This window comes from Myxine glutinosa, chromosome 3, assembly GCF_964187855.1.
Source record: "Myxine glutinosa chromosome 3, kmMyxGlut1.1, whole genome shotgun sequence".
NCBI lineage: Eukaryota > Metazoa > Chordata > Myxini > Myxiniformes > Myxinidae > Myxine > Myxine glutinosa.
This window is the reverse complement of record NC_136263.1, coordinates 166805873-166827979: the sequence shown is the minus strand read 5'-3', so window position 1 is coordinate 166827979 and position 22107 is coordinate 166805873. Positions and strand designations below refer to the sequence as shown.

The window sequence follows — 22107 nt, the reverse complement described above, 5'->3', positions numbered from 1 at the left end:
TGGTGGAGAGGTTGTGTACGTGACAAGGAAGAAATGCTTAAATTTTGCTGAAGATCCAGATTCAGATTTGGATCTGAGAATTTTTGAAGTGATTCTTCACCATTGAGAAAAAAAACCCACCGTTTAGAGGCCATTTTTCCCCGCAAAGCGGGGGTTGGCCTTTTTCGGGGACCGTGGTTGTTGTTGTTTTTTTTGGTCCCCTTTTTGAAGCAATGTTTTATGGCCGGATGCCCTTCCTGCCGCCAACCCTGTTTGTCGCCTTTTTACGACACACAGGGAATTACCAGTGAACTGGTACTCAATTAGCCGACCTCGGAAGGATGACAGGCTGAGTCAACCCCCCTGGCGTTAATTCAGCGATCGGCCGGGATTCGAACCCAGGATCCTTGGTTTCTTTTTATCCTAAGCTGGCACCCTAGCCGCTAGCCCAACACCAGGCTTCACCATTGAGAGATGGGACAAAAACGATATATAGCACCATATCTCAAATAGTTGTGGACAGGTTCTGGCAAAACCTGGTGGACAGGTTGTGTGTTTGACAAGGACGAATTGATTCAATATTGGGGGAAATTCAAATCCAGATTAGAGAATATTTTTTCAGTGATTCTTCAAATTGAGTGATCGGGCTAACAATAACATTTTTATTTTTATTTTTATTTTGTATACAAGATCGAGGCTCGTGAAAGAGCTAACATTAATCACAAAAAGTCAAACCGACACAAACCGACACATAAAACACAAAATAAGGGGAGCGGTAGACAAGATGGGGAGAGAGGGGGTCGGACACAAACACAACATTTGAGAGCAGGGACATCGAGAGAACTGTGGGAGGGAGGGGGCTTGGGGGGCGGTGGCAAAGGTATAAAACATATGGACACTGCAAGGACTTCCAGGAAAGAAGTTGGAATTTCGAAAAAGTGTATCTGGGGTGAATTAGTGGGGGTAGAAAAGATCAAGGTTTTGGATAGGGGAAGATAAGAGATGGTGGTGAACAGCTGTTTTAAAGACCTGGAGGGAGGAGTGGGATTGAAGGGAGTGGGGGAGTTTGTTCCAGAGGCTGGAGAAAAGGGGAATGAAAGAGTGAAGGTGAGCAGAGAGCCTAGATTTTGGCAGTTTAACGATAAGAGGGTTGCTGGCAGATCTTGTGCGACCTGTAGGAATATTTGGGGGACTGAGCACAGAGAGAGCTGGGGGAGCAAGGCCGGAGAGGAGTCGGTAGAAGACAGAAAGAAAAAGTCACACGATATCTCAAAAATGTATGGACGGATTCAGGAGAAACTCGGTGGAAAGGTTGGGTATGAAACAAGGACGAATCTATTTGATTGTGGTGACGATCCGAATCCAGATCTGGATACGAGTATTTTTTTGTTTCATTGTTAAGTGATTCTTTACCATTGAGTGATATGGCTAAAACTATCTAAAAAGTTATGGACGAGCTATGAATAAACTTGGTGGATGAGTTGGTTAGGTGACAAGAACAAGTCAATTAGATTTTGGTTCAGGTCAGGATACAGATCTGGCCTATCAGTGGGATGAATGAATCCATCATTCGATCGTTTTAAGGCCATTTTCCCCGCTAGAGCGGGGCTTAGCCTTGCGGGCCCAAGGACAATCATGGTTCCCTGTTTGAGGCAATGTTTTTATGGCCGGATGCCCTTCCTGACGCCAACTTAAACTTAAACTGTTCAGCCTGGTGAGGGTATGCACTCTACCGAGTGGCGTTCTGGTTTTTATTCTTGTTTTGCTGTTCCATGTTTTTTGTCAATTTTTTGTCCCAAATGGTAACCTGCTGTGATGAATCGTTTATTTCATCTCCAAAGTTACGTTGCTGTTGTTTTTGTTGTTGTTGTGTAGCCCCAGGTAGTTCTCTCGAAGAAGCCCGCAGCACGGGGACAGCCGATCGATCGCCCAGGGGGTGACCCAGATATCCCCCACATCCAGGATGGTGTATCCCCGCCTTCACAAAGTCAGGGCCATGACAGTTTTGAGAGAGAAAGAGAGGGAGAGAGAGAGAGAGAGGCAAGAGGGAAATCAGACCATATGACCACACTGCCCTGACGAATCCGGGCAGCAGGGAAGAATGAGGAAGATTTAGACCCCGACTTGCGTTGGGGAGAGGGGGGAGTATAACTACCGTGAAGAGGCGTCCCTGATAGTTGGGCCGAGATAAGTTGGGCCTACTGGTGATAGTCGAGTGTGCTTCCCCTCCGTTGTTTGCCTCGTTTTCTCTCTTTTTATCCCAGGTATTCTTACTTCGAATCAGGTTCAATCCATCTCCCACCCTCCCTCAAAAATACAAATCACATATCTCTCCTTCACTCGGGAAAACCCAACAACCAACAACAACAACATCAGGAAAAAAAAATTCAAACTCTAATCTCGGTGCTCAGTTCCTCATTTCCCTATCCCATCTTCTCACTATCCCAAAATTGAATCTTCACTGAATGTAACGTTTCTCTTCCTTAAAACGTCTTCACAACATTAAAAAAATGTTCACAACTCCCTCCCAAGTGACCCTATACTGATCAGTGCTGGTAGACAGGAATCAATCTAGTATTGGGGGGGCATGCTGAACCCGCTCGATGGTAGCTATGTCTGACTTTAGAAATGGTGACTAAAACCGAACATAATATTCCAGATGAGGCCTCACTAAATTCCAGGATGCAGAGGACACTGTACTTACCTATATCAACAAAAAAAAACAAGAGAAAAATTACCACAGTGTGGTCACCAGCTGCGACGTGTAGAATCATGAGGATATCCGTTGCAATATGCGCTACCAAATTCGACCAGTCATTAAATTATACGCATGCACTAGCGTCTTTTTGTCTTTCAGTTCTGGTCTTGTCCTTTGTTTTGCGACGCAACATGCTTCATCAACTGATTACATATAATGTATGGACGTGATGTTATTTCTGTTAATGTTAATGTTAATTCATTAATGTGAATTCTGGGTGGCAGAGGGATAATTTGAAACGGGCTTGGTCGGTAGGGGAAGTCCGTCCGAGTGTATGCACAGTCAATAATTACACCTAATTTGTGCCAAGTTCTGTGAAACGAGATGGCTATGAAAACATTCATGTTGTCTTTGTTGCTAAATTTATTCTGGTTTCTTCAAACAAATCGCGATTTTAGTCCGCGATATTCTTACCTCATACCAACGCACGTCCGAGTGCATGCGCATGCGCTATTCAAAAAGGCACCCCAACAACAAGAACAACAACGCGGTCCAATCATAGAGCTGCTCGTCGCAGCTAAAAACCACTTTTAGAGGCCATTTTTCCACACAGGGCAGGTGTTGGCTTTTTTCGGGCACTGTGGTCCCTTTTTTTGAAGCAATGTTTTACAGCCGGATGCCATTCCTGCCACCAACCCTGTTATTCGCCTCTTGCGACACGCAGGGAATTACCAGTGAACTGGTACTCAATTTGCCAACCTTGGAAGGATGACAGGCTGAGTCAACCCCCCTGGTGTTAATTCAGCGATCGACCAGGATTCGAACCCAGGATCCTGGGATCCCAAGCCGGCACCCTAACCGCTAAGCCAACACCAGACTTTGTGAGCATCGCATATTCCATCTGCATGACACACACTACTCACACGTTATCCGAGGAACCCATCACCATGTTGGATTTATTTGTAAATTTTTATGAATATAAACTTATACTACAACGCCACAACTACAATGCTTTTCTAGTTGTAGCGTTGTAGTATAAGTTTGTAGTTGTAGAACACTACAACTAACTAAATCGAGTTAAATAATTTATCCCCCTAAAATACAGATTATAACCCCATTGATAGCTTTACCAATGGCTGCCTGTCACTGTGCTGTCTGCTTACGGTGGGAATAATTGCTACCGTTAAGCGAGTAGACAGAGAGTAATACTCAAAAGCGTTGTAGTATAAGTTTATATTCATAAAAATTTACAAATAAATCCAACATGGTGATGGGTTCCTCGGATAACGTGTGAGTAGTGTGTGTCGTGCAAATGGAATATGCGATGCTCGTAAATTGAGAGCGAGCTGTCAGCATTGTGTGAACACCAACTGATCAGACAAGAGAACGACAACAAAGGCATTGTTGATGTGTCAGATCGAATTTGATTCAGGCTCGACTGAGATTTTCTGCAGTGATTTTTGTTTATGACGTCATTGTTGTTAAACACACGGGACGGGCCGTTAAAATATCATGGCTCGAGAGGGTGGTGATGGTATCGCTAAAAGTTAGCTCGTTTGGCACAGTGAAATGGCACCCACTGGATTTTCACATCTGCACATGCATGGTTTGCTTCGCCATGAAGGTATCATTTCCACAACATTGAGCAAATGCACTTTTCATTATCGTTTACAAATCAAAAATATGAAACATTAAACCACAAAAAATGAAATCCTTGCGAAGAACTAGATGAGCGACAATATGAGAATGTCAGAGTGGCTCTTGGAACCACTCGAGCGACTTACCCAGAACATGTCATATTCTACTGAAAAGTCTTTTCAGATCTGAAAAGTGGAGGATGTGCCAGAATTCAAGAAAAGTACTGATTGCAGATTGCAGGTTTACTACCTGCGCAATTACACTGTGTGCGACTTAAATGGTCTCGTAAGACATATACTCATCAATTTTCATAAAGCAGAATTTTTAAAAAAAACTATCAAATGCATGCCCTGCCACATGCCTTTTGATACAAACAAAAGCATGACGTTGATCAATAAACCATTATTTCCACTGATTGACAACCTAATCAGAGTGGATATGGACCTGGAATAAATGATGAGCATAATAACGGCACATGATACCTTTTATGAGCACATTCAGCAAGATATCCATTTTGTTTGTTTTGTTTTCAAATCGGGCTCAATCTTTTTTTAAAAAATTTTATGTTTACAAAATCAGGACTCATGGAAGAATGGGGGACAGAGGGTAAAATGGCCAATGCATTGCCAGAATGGCTAATAGGCTAACCCCCGCTCTGGCAGGGAAAACGGCCTTAAAATGCATGTTGTTGTTGTTGTGTTGTATTGCCAGAATTCAGAAAGTTGGACACAAAGGAAACAAGAAAGCATCTGAAAATGCAAAGCCCGTCTGCGTCGGTTTGGATTCAGACGTCTTCTTCTTCTTCAGTATCCCCAAAATATCGAAAACAGTTTTTTTTAAAGTCCAAAATTAAGATTATTGGTTTTATCCAGCCTTGACCTTTGAACTTTAGATCTAAAAAAATAATCAGCTTCTAGCTTTTGATTTGTGAACCAATTAAATGACCCGATTCTTCAGTATGCAAATTCTTAAAATTTCAGGTCAATCGGATGAAAATTGATGATTTTATGTGATGCTGACCTTTGACCTTTTGAACAAATTATTAATTTTTCCTTCTCCATATCTTATGACAGAGCAAACGTATATGGTTCGCTATGTATGTATGTATGTATGTATGTATGTATGTATGTATGTATGTATGTATGTAGCATGGATGCATGTTTATATGCGACGAAAACGTCTTCTTCTTCTTCAAATCAAATTACCACCCTCTTAATTAATCTATCTATAATTCCAGTAATCTCTGTGTGTTTGTTTGTCTGTGACCGCTGTTTCTCGACAACCACGGGTCCGATATACTTTAAACTTGCCAGGTATATTGCTGGGGACCCGAGGATGTGCCTTTTCAAGGTTTCATATTAATCGGACAAGTAGTTACCGAGCTATGTCCAAAAAACGATTCAACCAATCAGAGAGCAGCGAGCTATCACGTGTGCCGAACGTGCCGAACAGACTCTGCCTCGGACGGCACATTTGAGAGCGTATTCATTTATTTCACGTTGGCAAACTATGTTGGCGTTAAACTATGTTTTAAAACTAATTAAAACTAATTTGCGATTCTTTCGCTTTCCTGCGCGTTTGTGCACGCTATGGCGATTTCTTTACCAAACTCCGCAAGCCGTTCGCTTTGGACCAAACCATTTCATGTAAATAGAGGGGGGGGGGGGGATTGTCACCGTACTCGCAAGCCGTTCGCTTTGGACCAAACCATTTCATGTAAATAGAGGGGGGGGATTGTCACCGTACTCGCAAGCCGTTCGCTTTGGACCAAACCATTTCATGTAAATAGAGGGGGGGGATATAATTTTAGATATATATACAGTACGGGCATGCCCTAGTCCTCTTAATTGCGTTAAGACTGCTGAGACCCCTCAGACCTTTGAGGACCCTTTAATTCCCCCAAGACCCTTCAGACCACCAAGACCAACATACCCTGAAGACCCCCAAAGACCCAAAATACCCTTCAAGGCCCTGAGGCTCAAAAGACCCTGAATACCCAAAAACCCAAAAGACCCCTAAAACAACCAAAGACCCCAAAGACCCAAAACACCCCGAAGACCCAAAACACCCCGAAGACCCAAAACACCCCAAAGACCCAAAACACCCCGAATAGCCAAAACACCCGAAGACCCAAAACACCCCGAAGACCCAAAACACCCCGAAGACCCAAAACACCCCGACGACCCAAAACACCCCGAAGACCCAAAACACCCCGAAGACCCAAAACACCCTGAAAACCCAAAACACCCCAAAGACCGAAAACACCCCGAATACCCAAAACACCCCGAAGACCCAAAACACCCCGAAGACCCAAAACACCCCGAAGACCCAAAACACCCCGAAGACCCAAAAACACCCCAAGACCCAAAACACCCCGAATACCCAAAACACCCCGAATACCCAAAACACCCCGGAGACCCGAAACACCCCGAAGAACAAAAACACCCGAAGACCCAAAACACCCCGAAGAACAAAAACACCCCGAAGACCCAAAACACCCCGATGACCCAAAACACCCCGAAGACCCAAAACACCCTGATGAACAAAAACACCCCGAAGACCCAAAACACCCCGAAGACCCAAAACATCCCGAAGACCCAAAACACCCCGAAGACCCAAAGCACCCCAAATACCCAAAGTACCCTGAAGACCCAAAACACCCCGAAGACCCAAAACACCCCGAAGACCCAAAACACCCCGAAGACCCAAAACACCCCGAAGACCCAAAGCACCCCGAAGACCCAAAGCACCCCGAATACCCAAAGCACCCCGAAACACCCCGAAGACCTGAAACCCCCCAAAGATCCGAAACACCCCAAATACCCGAAACACCCCGAAGACCCAAAACGCCCCAAAGACCAAAAACACCCCGAAGACCCAAAACACCCCGAACACCCAAAGCACCCCGAAGACCCAAAGCACCCCAAATACCCAAAGCACCCTGAAGCACCCCGAAACACCCCAAAGAGCCAAAACCCCCCAAAGATCCGAAACACCCCGAATACCCGAAACACCCCGAAGACCCAAACACCCCGAAGACCCAAAACACCCCAAAGACCCAAAACACCCCAAAGACCCAAAACACCCCGAAGACCAAAAACACCCCGAAGACCCAAAACACCCCGAAGACCCAAAAATTCCCCTTAGACACCGAAGACCCAAAAATCCCCCGAAGGCCCCGCAGACCCAAAAGCCTCTGAAGACACCAAAGACCCAAAAGACCCTGAAGACCCAAAACACATCAAAGCCCCAAAATACCCTTAAAGGCCCAGTGGATCCAAAAGACCCTAAAGACCCAAATGGCCCTGAAGACCCAAAACACCATGAAGACCCAAAAGACACCAAAATGGTCAAAGATGCCTATCCCTCTGAAACGATGTGTGATGGGGCACGCGGAGCGCGGTGAGTCACGCTAGTTCTCATAATAAAGCTTTGTTGAAAATTTGATGACAAAACTGAAATGGTAAATTTTCAATTTCAGGTCAATTGGATGAAAATTGATGATATTAGGTGACACTGACCTTTGACCTTTTGACAAAATTATTAATTTCTCTTCTCCGTATTATCATAATAAAGTTTTGGTGAAAATTTGATGATAAAACTTAAATGGTAAATTTTCAATTTCAGGTAAATTAGATGAAAATTGATGATTTTAGGTGGCACTGATCTTTAACCTTTTGACAAAATTTATTAATTTGTCTTCTCCGTATTATCATAATAAAGTTTTGGTGAAAATTTGATGACAAAACTCAAATGATAAAAAGTTAATGGGCAGACAGACACACACGCACACACACACACAGGCAGCCACAGAAGTGATTGCAAAACCGCATCTGCTGTGCAGGGGACGGGCCAATAAATGTGAATAAAAAGAAAAAAGAGCCGCCTTTGGAGACCATTTTTCCCCGCAGAGTGGGGGTTGGCCTTTTTTGGGTACTGTGGTCCCCTATTTGAAGCAATGTTTTATAGCCGGATGCCCTTCCTGCCACCAACCCTGTTGGTTGCCTCTTGCGACACGCAGGGAATTACCAGTGAACTGGTACTCAATTCTGCCGACATTGGAAGGATGACAGGCTGAGTCAACCCCCCTGGTGTTAATTCAGCGATCGACCAGGATTCGAACCCAGGATCCTGGGATCCCAAGCCGGCACCCTAACCGCTAAGCCAACACCAGGCTGCCAATAAATCTGAATAAACAGAAAAAAAAAAGTAAGGGAGGAAGCACAATAACCTGTAGGTAGGATGGTTGCTTAGGTATGGCTAATGGAGGTAGAAATGATCGAGGATGACGTAAGAGGTGGTGGAGCACTTTTGGAGGGAGCAGTACAATTGAACCCTCTTAGCAAGGAGGTTCCACAAACGGGGGAAAGGAGTAGAGGTGTGCAGAAAGCTTTATTGTGGGAGTTTAACCAAGAGGAGGTTGTTGCAAACAAATGTATCCTGGAGAACCAGAGAGCTCAGAGAGCTGGACTGCAGGAGAGACAGTAAAAAGCAGAGCAATTGTCTGCTCTCTATCCTTCAGGAAAGGAAGCAGCACGTACCATTTTAAGTTTTTGTTATCACTTATCTGGGGTCTGGTTCGAATTACAGACCTCCCAGATTCAGATTGGGTGCTCTAACCATTACATCAGTCCCCCCCCCCACCCCCCCATCTTCCCATGCCTCCTCCCCCCAAGACCTCTCCCTCTCACAGATCTTCCGTTGTTCCTGTTCTCTGCTGTTGTACTTGTGTGCTTCCCTCTCTCTCCCCATCTTGTCTCCCACTCCCTTTATTGTATGTTTTGTGTCCGGTTTTTTTTTTGTGATTGATGTTAGTTGCTACACGAGCCTCGATCTTGTATCCAAAAAAAACAAAAAACAAGTAAAGATACATTCAAAGTACACCGCCCCCATGCCAAATAATTAAATATCCTACAGCGTGGCATTGCCGGGGCACCTCTGGCGCCCGGCAATACCGCAGTGCAGCTCATAGAGGCTGCATTGGGAAGGAGAGGTGTACGCTAATTGATTGATTAATTGTATAATTAAAATCAATAAAAGATTATCACAAAATATTTTCTTAATCAATTGGCTCATAGCATAACTAAACCACTAGTGCTTCATCCGAAGATGTATCTTTTAGAAATTTAATTAAATAAATCAATAATAAAAAATTAAATAATTAATTGATTAATCGATAAATAATTAATCGATTAAATGATTAATCAATAAATCAAAAATATCCTTTACAGCCAAATCACTTGGTCATTGTCGTGTCCAAATATCAGCTTCCTAGCTCAAAAGGTGCCTGAGATATTACCCAGATGAGAAAGAAAATAAATAAATAATTAATAATGAAAATAAATAAATAATAATCATAATTTTTTTTTTATCAATTCGCTAATAGAACACATAAACCACCACCATTTCATCCGAATCTGTAACTAAAAAAAAAAAAAAAAAATTAGTCATTAATCAAAATTTAAATAATTAATCGATTAATTGATTAATTGATTAATCAATAAGTCAAAAATAGCATTTGCAGCCAAATCACTTGGTCATTGGCATATCCAAATATCAGCTTCCTAACTCAAAAGGTGCCTGAGATAATGGTCAGAAGAGAAAGGAAATGTATAAGTACTTAATTAATCGCTAATAATTAAATAACTCATCAATTAAATGATTAATCAAAAAACAAAAAATACCGTTTTTGACAAAGTACTTGCTCACTATTGTGCCGAAATTTCAGCTTCTAGTTCGTAGGATGGCTGAGATATCGCCCGGACAAACAAGAAAACAAGAAAGCAAGAAAACAACCAGAGTGAAAACTGAGTACTCCCTTTCAGCGTGCGTCACTGCCAAGCCCCCTTCGGTGCCCGGCAATGACGTTATGCAGCGCCTGGAGATGGCATAGGAAAGGTGCGGTGTACAACAACCAGAGTGAATACTGAGTACTCCCTTTCAGCGTGCGTCACTGCCGAGCCCCCTTCGGTGCCCGGCAATGACGTTATGCAGCGCCTGGAGATGGCATAGGAAGGGTCGAGAGGGCACCATGTGGGTATTGCAACTGCAAGTAAACTGTGTATTCCGTGTCTTCCACAGGTGTTAAGATTACGTCGATCCTCATTCACACGTGAACGTCAGGGCCTCACGCTGTTCGGAAACCTGACTTATATTTTACACCAGGATTTGTTGAGGGTGTTAATATGGTATAAATGTGTTACTATGCCTCCAACCTGGACGATTTTGAGCCAAGCTTTAAGTTGAGGCCATGTAGCCCCATCCCCAGAGGCCAGCTGGGAATGCGGAGGACGCCAAGAGCCAAAGTCAGTGACACCACAGAAGGTGTACGAGATGGTTGGCAGCTTATAAATGGTTAAAAAGGTTAATGCATTCGTCGCACTGCAAAGTCAATTAGTTGACTCCCAACCACTCTTCTTGCTGTCAGTCACCCCTGCAATTGAGAAGGCTCTTTGTGCTGTAATTGTCAGATATGCTTTCAATCAAACAGGAACACTCACAAAGCCGGTTTGAGGGGTGAAAGGGGATCATGGAAGTTGTGCCTATTATTTATATTTCAAACCATGCTTTTAAAACTATATTCAGTTTTCGTTTATAAAATTAGATTTTATCATTTATCGTTTTCCAGATTTTCATTTGATATCAATTCCTTTTTGTGTTCTGCACATCCCATGCCCTTTCTCTGAAACAAGGCTGAAATGGTGCAGCGTGCATGGAAAGTCCAGCGTGCTTTGCTTCTCACGGCCTCCTACTACCAAATACCCTCAGAGGTGAGATGATTCAATAGTTTTTTGATTCTGCCTTTTAATAGAGTCGATATTTATTTAAATGGAGTACACACAGTCAAAGTAGCTGTAAAACTGTATTCTGTCAATACACATTATTCTGTAACCACACATTCCACATGATAAAACTAGACCGGCACTCGGTAGAGCGCATACCTCCACCACGTTGAACAGTTTATGTTGTGTATCCCAATGATAGGCCGGATCTGGATTCCGACCTGAACCAAAATCGAATCGGCTTGTTCTTGTCACCTGACCAACTCGTCCACCAAGTTTAGTCATAACTCGCCCACAACTTTTTTTAAATATCATGTTACATATCGCTTTTCGCCCGATCTCTCAATTGTGAGAATCACTTAAAATTTTTAATAACCCTCATATCCGAATTCTTATTCAGATCTTCACCAAAATCGAATCGAATCTTCCTTGTCACACACACAACCTCTCCACCAAGTTTCGTCCAAATCCGTCCACAACTTTTTGAGATATCCTGCTATGTATCGTTTTTGGCCCCATCTCCCAATGGTGAAGAATCACTTAGAAAATTCTAGTAGCCGGATACGAATCCGGATGTTCTCCAAAATCTAATCATTTTGTCCTTGACACATATGCTACATCTCTGCCAAATCTCGTCTGAATCCGTCCACATCTTTTTGAGATATCTTGTTCACAGACAGACAGACAGATGAAAAATCACTCATAGAGCGACACTTGGCAAAACAGAACAAAGTGGAATGGCACTCAGTCGAGCATCCTTTTGACCTCAAAAATAGTTGGTGGTTGAATTCAGTGACCTGATATGGAAATCGTCTTCAAAGTTTAAGTCAATCGGATGAAAATTGAGGATTTTAGAAATTCGGAAAAAAGTGGTTGACCTTTGGCCTGTGTTGACCTTTTGGCCTAAGCTGATCTCAAAAATTGTTGGTGGTTGAATTCAGTTCGCCGATATGAAAATCACATTCAAATTCCAACTCAATCATATGAAAATTGAGGATTTTAGAAATTTGAAATTGTTGTTGACCTTTGGCCTATGTTGACCTTTTTACCGATGCTGATCTCAAAAATAGTTGGTGGTTGAATTCAGTTAGCCGATATGTAAATCCTATTCAAATTTCAAGTTAATCGGATGAAAATTGAGGATTTTAGAAATTTGGAAAAAAGTGGTTGACCTTTGGCCTATGTTGACCTTTTGACCTTTTGACCTCAAAAATATATAGGAATTTGTCGGACCACGAACTCTACCATTTGGTGAAGTTTCGTGAAGATCAGTTAAAAACTGTAACCTGTAGGCAAGTATAAGTGAGTGGACAGACAAACACACACACACACACACACACACACACACACACACACACACAAACCGGAGTGATCAACATACTTGCAAAAAAAAAAAAATGCCAAGTAACAAACAGTGGTGACACAACCTCCACCCACCTTCGCTGGCAGAGGTAATGGTGACTACGACTGATTTAATGGCCCGTTATACCCTCCTCCTTGTGGGGTCGGCCAGGGAACAGTTTTGGCCCAGCTCTTTCATGAACCGGCGGACCAAGCCTGACATCCGGCTGAAGATGCTTTCAGCAGGAATTTGTTCAGCGTGCCAGCGATGAATCGCCTACTCATCATGGAAAGACGTTGTGGGATCTTTAACATCCATCAACTAATGCAGGTAGATGAGACACACAGTTTAACATCCATCCAAGGAGGTGCAACACCCACTCTGCGAAGAAGCAATTTGAGAGTTTATCGTCAGGCCAGGAATCAAATCCAGGTAACATGCGCTATCTCTGCACATGTAAGCCAAAATGCAATATAAGGAAATATGCCATATTAAAAGTGTGCTATCATTACTATGATTACTTAGTAATTAACAATATTGAAAACATATCAATACTTATGCACATCATACATCAGAGGCATGGACATATAAATGACTTGTAATTGCTTCCTTCCTAATTAATGTATAACGTCCGGTCTCCTTCGACTGTTTTAAAAGCCCATTGTGCTCACATTGTGCAAACACCTAAATAACTCAAGTAATCAAGAATTAGTGATTAGAATGAACTCTTTGTTTAAGTTGGCAGCTGCATTAATTTTAATGTAATGACGGAAAAAGTTATAAAACAAGATTTGGAAGAGGGTGTTGTTACCGTTACCTAGAAAAGAGTTTCAGTGTCAGCTCCATTGTTTTGAGTGAGCAGACTGACCCACAGTGAGCATACTGACCCACAGTGAACAGATTGACCCACAGTGAGCAGACTAACCCACAGTGAGCAGCCTGACCCACAGTGAACAGACTGACCCACAGTGAACAGACTGACCCACAGTGAGCAGACTGACCCACAGTGAGCATACTGACCCACAATGAACAGACTGACCCACAGTGAGCATACTGACCGATAATGAACAGACTGACTCACAATGAACAGACTGACCCACAGTGAGCAGACTGGCCCACAGTGAGCACACTGACCCATAATGAACAGGCTAACCCACAATGAACAGACTGACCTACAGTGAGCAGACTGGCCCGCAGTGAGCAGACAGACACTTAATGAACAGAATAACCCACAATGAAAAGACTGACCGGCAGTGAGCAGACTGACCCACAATGAACTGACTGACCCACAGTGAGCAGAATAACCCACAGTGAGCATACTGACCCACAGTGAGCAGACTGACCCACAGTAAGCAGACTGAGCCACAGTGAGCAGACTTAGCAACAGTGAGCAAACTGAGCCACAGTGAGCAGACTGACCCACAGTGAGCAGACTGAGCCACAGTGAGCAGAATAACCCACAGTGAGCATACTGACCCACAGTGAGCAGACTGACCCACAGTAAGCAGACTGAGCCACAGTGAGCAGACTTAGCAACAGTGAGCAGACTTAGCAACAGTGAGCAAACTGAGCCACAGTGAGCAGACTGACCCACAGTGAGCAGACTGAGCCACAGTGAGCAGACTGAGCCACAGTGAGCAGACTGACCCACAGTGAGCAGATGGAACCGCAGTGAGCACACTGGCCCACAGTGAGCAGATTGACCCACAGTGAGTAGATTAACCCACAATGAACAGACTGACCCGCAGTGAGCAGACTAACCCATAATGAACAGTCTGACCCGCAGTGAGCATACTGACCCACAGTGAGCAGACTGACACACAATGAACAGATTGACCCACAGTGAGCAGACTGACCCACAGTGAGCATACTGACCTATAATGAACAGACTGACCCATAATGAACAGACTGACCCATAGTGAGCAGACTGACCCACAGTGAGCAGACTGACCCACAATGAACAGACTGACTCACTGTGAGCAGACTGACCCGCAGTGAGCATACTGGCCCACAGTGAGCAGACTGACCCACAGTGAGCAGACTGGCCCACAGTGAGCAGACTGACCCACAGTGAGCAGACTGGCCCACAGTGAGCAGACTGACCCGCAGTGAGCAGACTGGCCCACAGTGAGCAGACTGACCCAGTGACCCACAGTGAGCAGGATAATTTTCATTTACAGACATTTTCGAACAGGTATTGTTGCAGCAGTGTGCAAAATTTCAGCTTTCTACGCCACCTAGAGGCTACGAAACATCTGTATCAGTGAGTCAGTGAGTAAGTGGTTAGAGAGAGCCTTATATAATATATGTCATCACAATAACGTCATGACAGCAAACCCAGATGATCATCTCGCAGTTCAAGATTGCAAAATCAAAAGATATTTCCAAGCAGATGAAAAGTGAAGCTATCATCATGGCGTCAGTCTAATTTGGTCTAATTTGGTCTAAGTTGACATCAGCACGGCATTGGTCTAAGTTCGGGGTATTCGGTATTATCATTTGTACATCTCCCGACTGCTTAATTACAACAGTGATGCTTCCTGGCTGTGATTGGTGAATGTAATACAATGTGTCCATGGGTGGCAGCAGACCATACCGAGGGAACTAGAGAGAAGTAGAAGAGGAGAGGTACAGATGAGGGCATTGTGGGGGCTCTTCAAATCACTGTGGCACCGTCGAATGTATGTGTGCCGATCCTGATCCAGATAAGGAAGAGAAGGGGATGGGATAAAGACAATGAAGGTAGTGTAAATCTAGAAGTGCTAGTGTGTGCGGTGTTTGCTTAGAGGTAAGATGTGAGGTGCGTGTGATGTGAGGTGCCTTGCCAAGAAGGGTCAAAAGGACAATTGTCGATTGCTCTTTGCACTGGTTGACAGCTCTTTATGAGTCTAGGTTGATGAATGAAAAGTTCATCACAGCGGCAGCAAGATAATGTTGTGTACATCAGTTCTGGAACTATCTCTCCATGCCAGGAGGCACCTCCTCTTGGTGCCTGCCAGGAGGTATCAGTTCTGGACGTACCTCCTTGCTGCTTGCCCTCCTGCTCCGGATCCTCCTCGCTTTGTCCTTGCAACGCCCCTGATTCAGCGAGACCTGCTTTCAGCACCCCTGGTCCCTATTCCAGCACAGATTCCCCTCAACGGTTCTCTCTCTGGTCCGAGTGGGGAGGCAGGTCCTCTCTAGGTTAAGTCAACATCAGGGTCTCTATCGTAGTTCATCAGCATGGTCTCTATCGTGGTTCAACAGCAGCGAATCTCTTGGCGTTCCGCCTTTTAAGCCACTTGCACAGGGTGGACACTCAGGCGGATCAGAGTTCATGGGAGGCAGAGTTCCTCGGAGCTAAAGTCATAGCCTTCACTTTGACCCACGACAGCGCGTTACCATTGGTGCATTCGCCAGGCACCTCCACCTTCCACTATTAATCATACCGCGCTGAGTTATCCCATGTGCAACGTTTTCCTCTTCCCCAACCGATTGTCCCACCCGGCGGTCTTTCCCGCCAAACACGTTTGAAAAGGCAGATGATTCCTGCTCCTTTCTCCCTTGTGGATAGTGGTTTGTTTGAGGTGTTGTGGTTATTAAAGTGGTTGGGTATAATGCATGAAGGACTGTTAAAGCAAGGGCAGTTTTTAAGGGTGAGTTCGATTCAATACAGATGTGAATAATGTCTAAATGTGCTTGGAGAGATGGAGAAACTGAATTGGTATTGTGTGGTGCATGCAATGGTAACCTCCATTCAGTGCCTTCAGAAAGTATTCACACCCCTTGACTTTTTAACATTTTGTTGTTAAAGCCTGAATTTAAAATGGATTAAATTGAGATTTTTTGTCAATGATCAACGCATAATACCCCACAATGTCAATGGACTTTTAAAAATACCATTGAAAATTCTTACAATATGATTAAAAATGAAATACAGAAATATCAAATTTATACAAGTATTCAACCCGAGTCAATACTTCCAAGCGCCTTTGGCAGCGATTGCAGTTCAGTTTCGAGTCTTCTTGGGTATGTCTGTATCAGCTTTACACATCTGGATTTGGGGAGTTTCTCCCATTCTTCCTTGCAGATTTGCTCAAGCTCTGTCAAGTTAGTTGGGGAGTGTCGGTGATCAACAAGCTTCACGTCTTTCCACAGATTCTCAATGGGATTCAAGTCTGTGCTTTGGCTGGGCCGCTCAAGGACTTTAATGTTATTGGTCTTTTTCACTCTGAAGCAGGTTTCCTCAAGGATTTGCCTGTATTTGGCTTCATTCATTGTTCCCTCTATCCTAACAAGTCTCTCAGGGTGGCAAGAAGGAAGCCGTTACTCAAAAAAGCCCACCTTGAGTCCCATTTGAGGTATGCAAAAAAACCACTCCGAAGATTCTGAAGCCATGTGGCAAAACGTTTTGTGGTCTGACGAAACCAAGATTAAACGTTTTGGCCTAAAAGCAAAACATTACATTTGGTGCAAACCCAGCACAGCACATCACCCAAATAACACCATCCCGACTGTGAAGCATTGTGGTGGCAGCATCATACTGTGCGGATGCTTTTCTGTGTCAGTAACTGTTGAAAAACCACTTTTCGCAAGACAAATTGGTTTCCACTTTTCGCACAAACCACTTTTGTGCGAAAAAACCACTTTTCGCAACACAAGTGCGAAAAGTGGTTTTTCAACACTATCACAAGTGCAAAAAGTGTTTTTTCCACACTAATACAAGTGCAAAAGTGGTTTCCTGCACCAACACAAGTGCGAAAAGTGTTTTTTCAACACTGACACAAGTGCGAAAAGTGGTTTTTCAACACAATCACAAGTGCAAAAAGTGTTTTTTCCACACTAATACAAGTGCAAAAGTGGTTTCCTGCACCAACACAAGTGCGAAAAGTGGTTTCCTTCACTAACACATGTGCGAAAAGTGGGTTTTCAACACTAACACAAGTGCGAAAGTGGTTTCCTTCACCAACACCAGTGCGAAAAGTGGTTTTTCAACACGAACACAAGTGCGAAAAGTGGTTTTTCCACACTAATACAAGTGCAAAAGTGGTTTCCTGCACCAACACAAGTGCGAAAAGTGGTTTTTCAACACTAACACAAGTGCGAAAAGTGGTTTTTCAACACTAACACAAGTGCGAAAAGTGGTTTTTCAACACTAACACAAGTGCGAAAAGTGGTTTTCCACACTAATACAAGTGCAAAAGTGGTTTCCTGCACCAACACAAGTGCGAAAAGTGGTTTTTCAACACTAACACAAGTGCGAAAAGTGGTTTTTCAACACTATCACAAGTGCAAAAAGTGTTTTTTCCACACTAATACAAGTGCAAAAGTGGTTTCCTGCACCAACACAGGTGCGAAAAGTGGTTTCCTTCACTAACACATGTGCGAAAAGTGAGTTTTCAACACTATCACAAGTGCGAAAAGTGGTTTTTCCACACTAATACAAGTGCAAAAGTGGTTTTTCAACACTAACACAAGTGCGAAAAGTGGTTTTTCCACACTAATACAAGTGCAAAAGTGGTTTCCTGCACCAACACAAGTGCGAAAAGTGGTTTTTCAACACTAACACAAGTGCGAAAAGTGGTTTTTCAACACTAACACAATTGCTTAAAGTGGTTTCCTTCACCAACACCAGTGCGAAAAGTGGTTTTTCAACACTAACACAAGTGCGAAAAGTGGTTTTTCCACACTAATACAAGTGCAAAAGTGGTTTCCTGCACCAACACAAGTGCGAAAAGTGGTTTTTCAACACTAACACAAGTGCGAAAAGTGGTTTCCTTCACTAACACATGCGTGAAAAGTGGGTTTTCAACACTAACACAAGTGCGAAAAGTGGTTTCCTTCACCAACACCAGTGCGAAAAGTGGTTTTTCAACACTAACACAAGTGCGAAAAGTGGTTTTTTCACACTAATACAAGTGCAAAAGTGGTTTCCTGCACCAACACAAGTGCGAAAAGTGGTATCCTTCACTAACACATGTACAAAAATTGGGTTTTCAACACTAACACAAGTGCGAAAAGTGGTTTCCTTCACCAACACCAGTGCGAAAAGTGGTTTTTCAACACTAACACAAGTGCGAAAAGTGGTTTTTCCACACTATCACAAGTGCAAAAAGTGTTTCCTGCACCAACACAAGTGCAAAAGTGGTTTCCTGCACCAATACAAGTGCGAAAAGTGGTTGCCTTCACTAACACATATGCGAAAAGTGGGTTTTCAACACTAACACAAGTGCGAAAAGTGGTTTCCTTCACCAACACCAGTGCGAAAAGTGGTTTTTCAACACTATCACAAGTGCAAAAAGTGTTTTTCCACACTAATACAAGTGCAAAAGTGGTTTCCTGCACCAACACAAGTGCGAAAAGTGGTTTTTCAACACTAACACAAGTGCGAAAAGTGGTTTTTCAACACTAACACAAGTGCAAAAAGTGTTTTTTCCACACTAATACAAGTGCAAAAGTGGTTTCCTGCACCAACACAAGTGCGAAAAGTGGATTTTCAACACTAACACAAGTGCGAAAAGTGGGTTTTCAACACTAACACAAGTGCGAAAAGTGGTTTCCTTCACTAACACAAGTGCGAAAAGTGGTTTTTCAACACTAACACAAGTGCGAAAAGTGGTTTTTCAACACTAACACAAGTGCGAAAAGTGGTTTTTCAACACTAACACAAGTGCGAAAAGTGGTTTTGCCACACTATCACAAGTGCAAAAAGTGTTTCCTGCACCAACACAAGTGCAAAAGTGGTTTCCTGCACCAATACAAGTGCGAAAAGTGCTTGCCTTCACTAACACATATGCGAAAAGTGGGTTTTCAACACTAACACAAGTGCGAAAAGTGGTTTCCTTCACCAACACCAGTGCGAAAAGTGGTTTTTCAACACTATCACAAGTGCAAAAAGTGTTTTTCCACACTAATACAAGTGCAAAAGTGTTTTCCTGCACCAACACAAGTGCGAAAAGTGGTTTTTCAACACTAACACAAGTGCGAAAAGTGGTTTTTCAACACTAACACAAGTGCAAAAAGTGTTTTTTCCACACTAATACAAGTGCAAAAGTGGTTTCCTGCACCAACACAAGTGCGAAAAGTGGATTTTCAACACTAACACAAGTGCGAAAAGTGGGTTTTCAACACTAACACAAGTGCGAAAAGTGGATTTTCAACACTAACACAAGTGCGAAAAGTGGTTTTTCAACACTAACACAAGTGCGAAAAGTGGTTTCCTTCACTAACACAAGTGCTAAAAGTGGTTTTTCAACACAAACACAAGTGCGAAAAGTGGTTTTTCAACACTAACACAAGTGCGAAAAGTGGTTTTTCCACACTAATACAAGTGCAAAAGTGGTTTCCTACACCAACACAAGTGCGAAAAGTGGTTTTTCAACACTAACACAAGTGCGAAAAGTGGTTTTTCAACACTATCACAAGTGCAAAGTGTTTTTTCCACACTAATACAAGTGCAAAAGTGGCTTCCTGCATCTACACAAGTGCGAAAAGTGGTTTTTCAACACTAACACAAGTGCGAAAAGTGGTTTTTCAACACTATCACAAGTGCAAAAAGTGTTTTTTCCACACTAATACAGGTGCAAAAGTGGTTTCCTGCACCAACACAAGTGGGAAAAGTGGTTTTTCAACACTAACACAAGTGCGAAAAGTGGTTTCCTTCACCAACACCAGTTCGAAAAGTGGTTTTTCAACACTAACACAAGTGCGAAAAGTGGTTTTTCCACACTAATACAAGTGCAAAAGTGGTTTCCTGCACCAACACAAGTGCGAAAAGTGGTTTTTCAACACTAACACAAGTGTGAAAAGTGGTTTCCTTCACTAACACATGTGCGAAAAGTGGGTTTTCAACACTAACACAAGTGCGAAAAGTGGTTTCCTTCACTAATAGATGTGCAAAAAGTGGGTTTTCAACACTAACAGAAGTGCGAAAAGTGGTTTCCTGCACCAACACAAGTGCGAAAAGTGGTTTTTCAACACTGACACAAGTGCGAAAAGTGGTTTTTCAACACTAACACAAGTGCGAAAAGTGGTTTTTCCACACCAATACAAGTGCAAAAGTGGTTTCCTGCACCAACACAAGTGCGAAAAGTGGTTTTTCAACACTAACACAAGTGCGAAAAGTGGTTTTTCAACACTAACACAAGTGCGAAAAGTGGTTTTTCAACACTAACACAAGTGCGAAAAGTGGTTTCCTTCACCAACACCATTGCGAAAAGTGGTTTTTCAACACTAACACAAGTGCGAAAAGTGGTTTTTCAACACTAACACAAGTGCGAAAAGTGGTTTTTCAACACTAACACAAGTGCGAAAAGTGGTTTTCCACACTAATACAAGTGCAAAAGTGGTTTCCTGCACCAACACAAGTGCGAAAAGTGGTTTTTCAACACTAACACAAGTGCGAAAAGTGGTTTTTCCACACTAACACAAGTGCGAAAAGTGGTTTCCTTCACCAACACCAGTGCGAAAAGTGGTTTTTCAACACTATCATACAAGTGCGAAAAGTGGTTTTTCCACACTAATACAAGTGCAAAAGTGGTTTCCTGCACCAACACAAGTGCAAAAAGTGGTTTTTCAACACTAACACAAGTGCGAAAAGTGGTTTCCTTCACTAACACATGCGTGAAAAGTGGGTTTTCAACACTAACACAAGTGCGAAAAGTGGTTTCCTTCACCAACACCAGTGCGCAAAGTGGTTTTTTCAACACTATCACAAGTGCAAAAAGTGTTTTTTCCACACTAATACAAGTGCAAAAGTGGTTTCCTGCACAAACACAAGTGCGAAAAGTGTTTTTTCAACACTAACACAAGTGCGAAAAGTGGTTTTTCAACACAATCACAAGTGCAAAAAGTGTTTTTTCCACACTAATACAAGTGCAAAAGTGGTTTCCTGCACCAACACAAGTGCGAAAAGTGTTTTTTCAACACGAACACAAGTGCGAAAAGTGGTTTCCTACACTAACACATGTGCGAAAAGTGGGTTTTCAACACTAACACAAGCGCGAAAAGTGGTTTCCTTCACCAACACAAGTGCGAAAAGTGGTTTTTCAACACTAACACAAGTGCGAAAAGTGGTTTTTCAACACTATCACAAGTGCAAAAACTGTTTTTTCCACACTAATACAAGTGCAAAAGTGGTTTCCTGCACCAACACAAGTGCAAAAAGTGGTTTTTCAACACTAAGACAAGTGCGAAAAGTGGTTTTTCAACACTATCACAAGTGCAAAAAGTGTTTTTTCCACACTAATAAAAGTGCAAAAGTGGTTTCCTGCACCAACACAAGTGTGAAAAGTGGATTTTCAACACTAACACAAGTGCGAAAAGTGGGTTTTCAACACTAACACAAGTGCGAAAAGTGGTTTCCTTCACTAACACAAGTGCGAAAAGTGGTTTTTCAACACAAACACAAGTGCGAAAAGTGGTTTTTCAACACTAACACAAGTGCGAAAAGTGGTTTTTCCACACTAATACAAGTGCAAAAGTGTTTTTTCCACACTGATACAAGTGCAAAAGTGGTTTCCTGCACCAACACAAGTGCGAAAAGTGGTTTCCTTCACTAACACATGTGCGAAAAGTGGGTTTTCAACACTAACACAAGTGCGAAAGTGGTTTCCTTCACCAACACCAGTGCGAAAAGTGGGTTTTCAACACTAACACAAGTGCGAAAAGTGGTTTCCTTCACTAACACA

The 22107-nt window shown here is 42.9% G+C and overlaps 1 protein-coding gene across 3 annotated transcripts in view; it reads left to right on the top strand.

Annotated features, from left to right (window-relative positions):
• LOC137423075 (adenylyl cyclase-associated protein 2) overlaps window positions 1–22107 on the top strand; it is a 343934-nt gene that overhangs the window by 93618 nt on the left and 228209 nt on the right. For 2 of the 3 annotated variants that reach the window (XM_078774722.1, XM_078774723.1), the window contains one exon: window positions 11008–11085. In XM_078774722.1, the coding sequence (XP_078630848.1) occupies window positions 11008–11085 (78 nt within the window). Of the gene's footprint in view, window positions 1–11007; window positions 11086–12741; window positions 12872–22107 lie in introns of those variants that run through there. The other variant, XM_078774724.1, reaches the window with a different exon arrangement.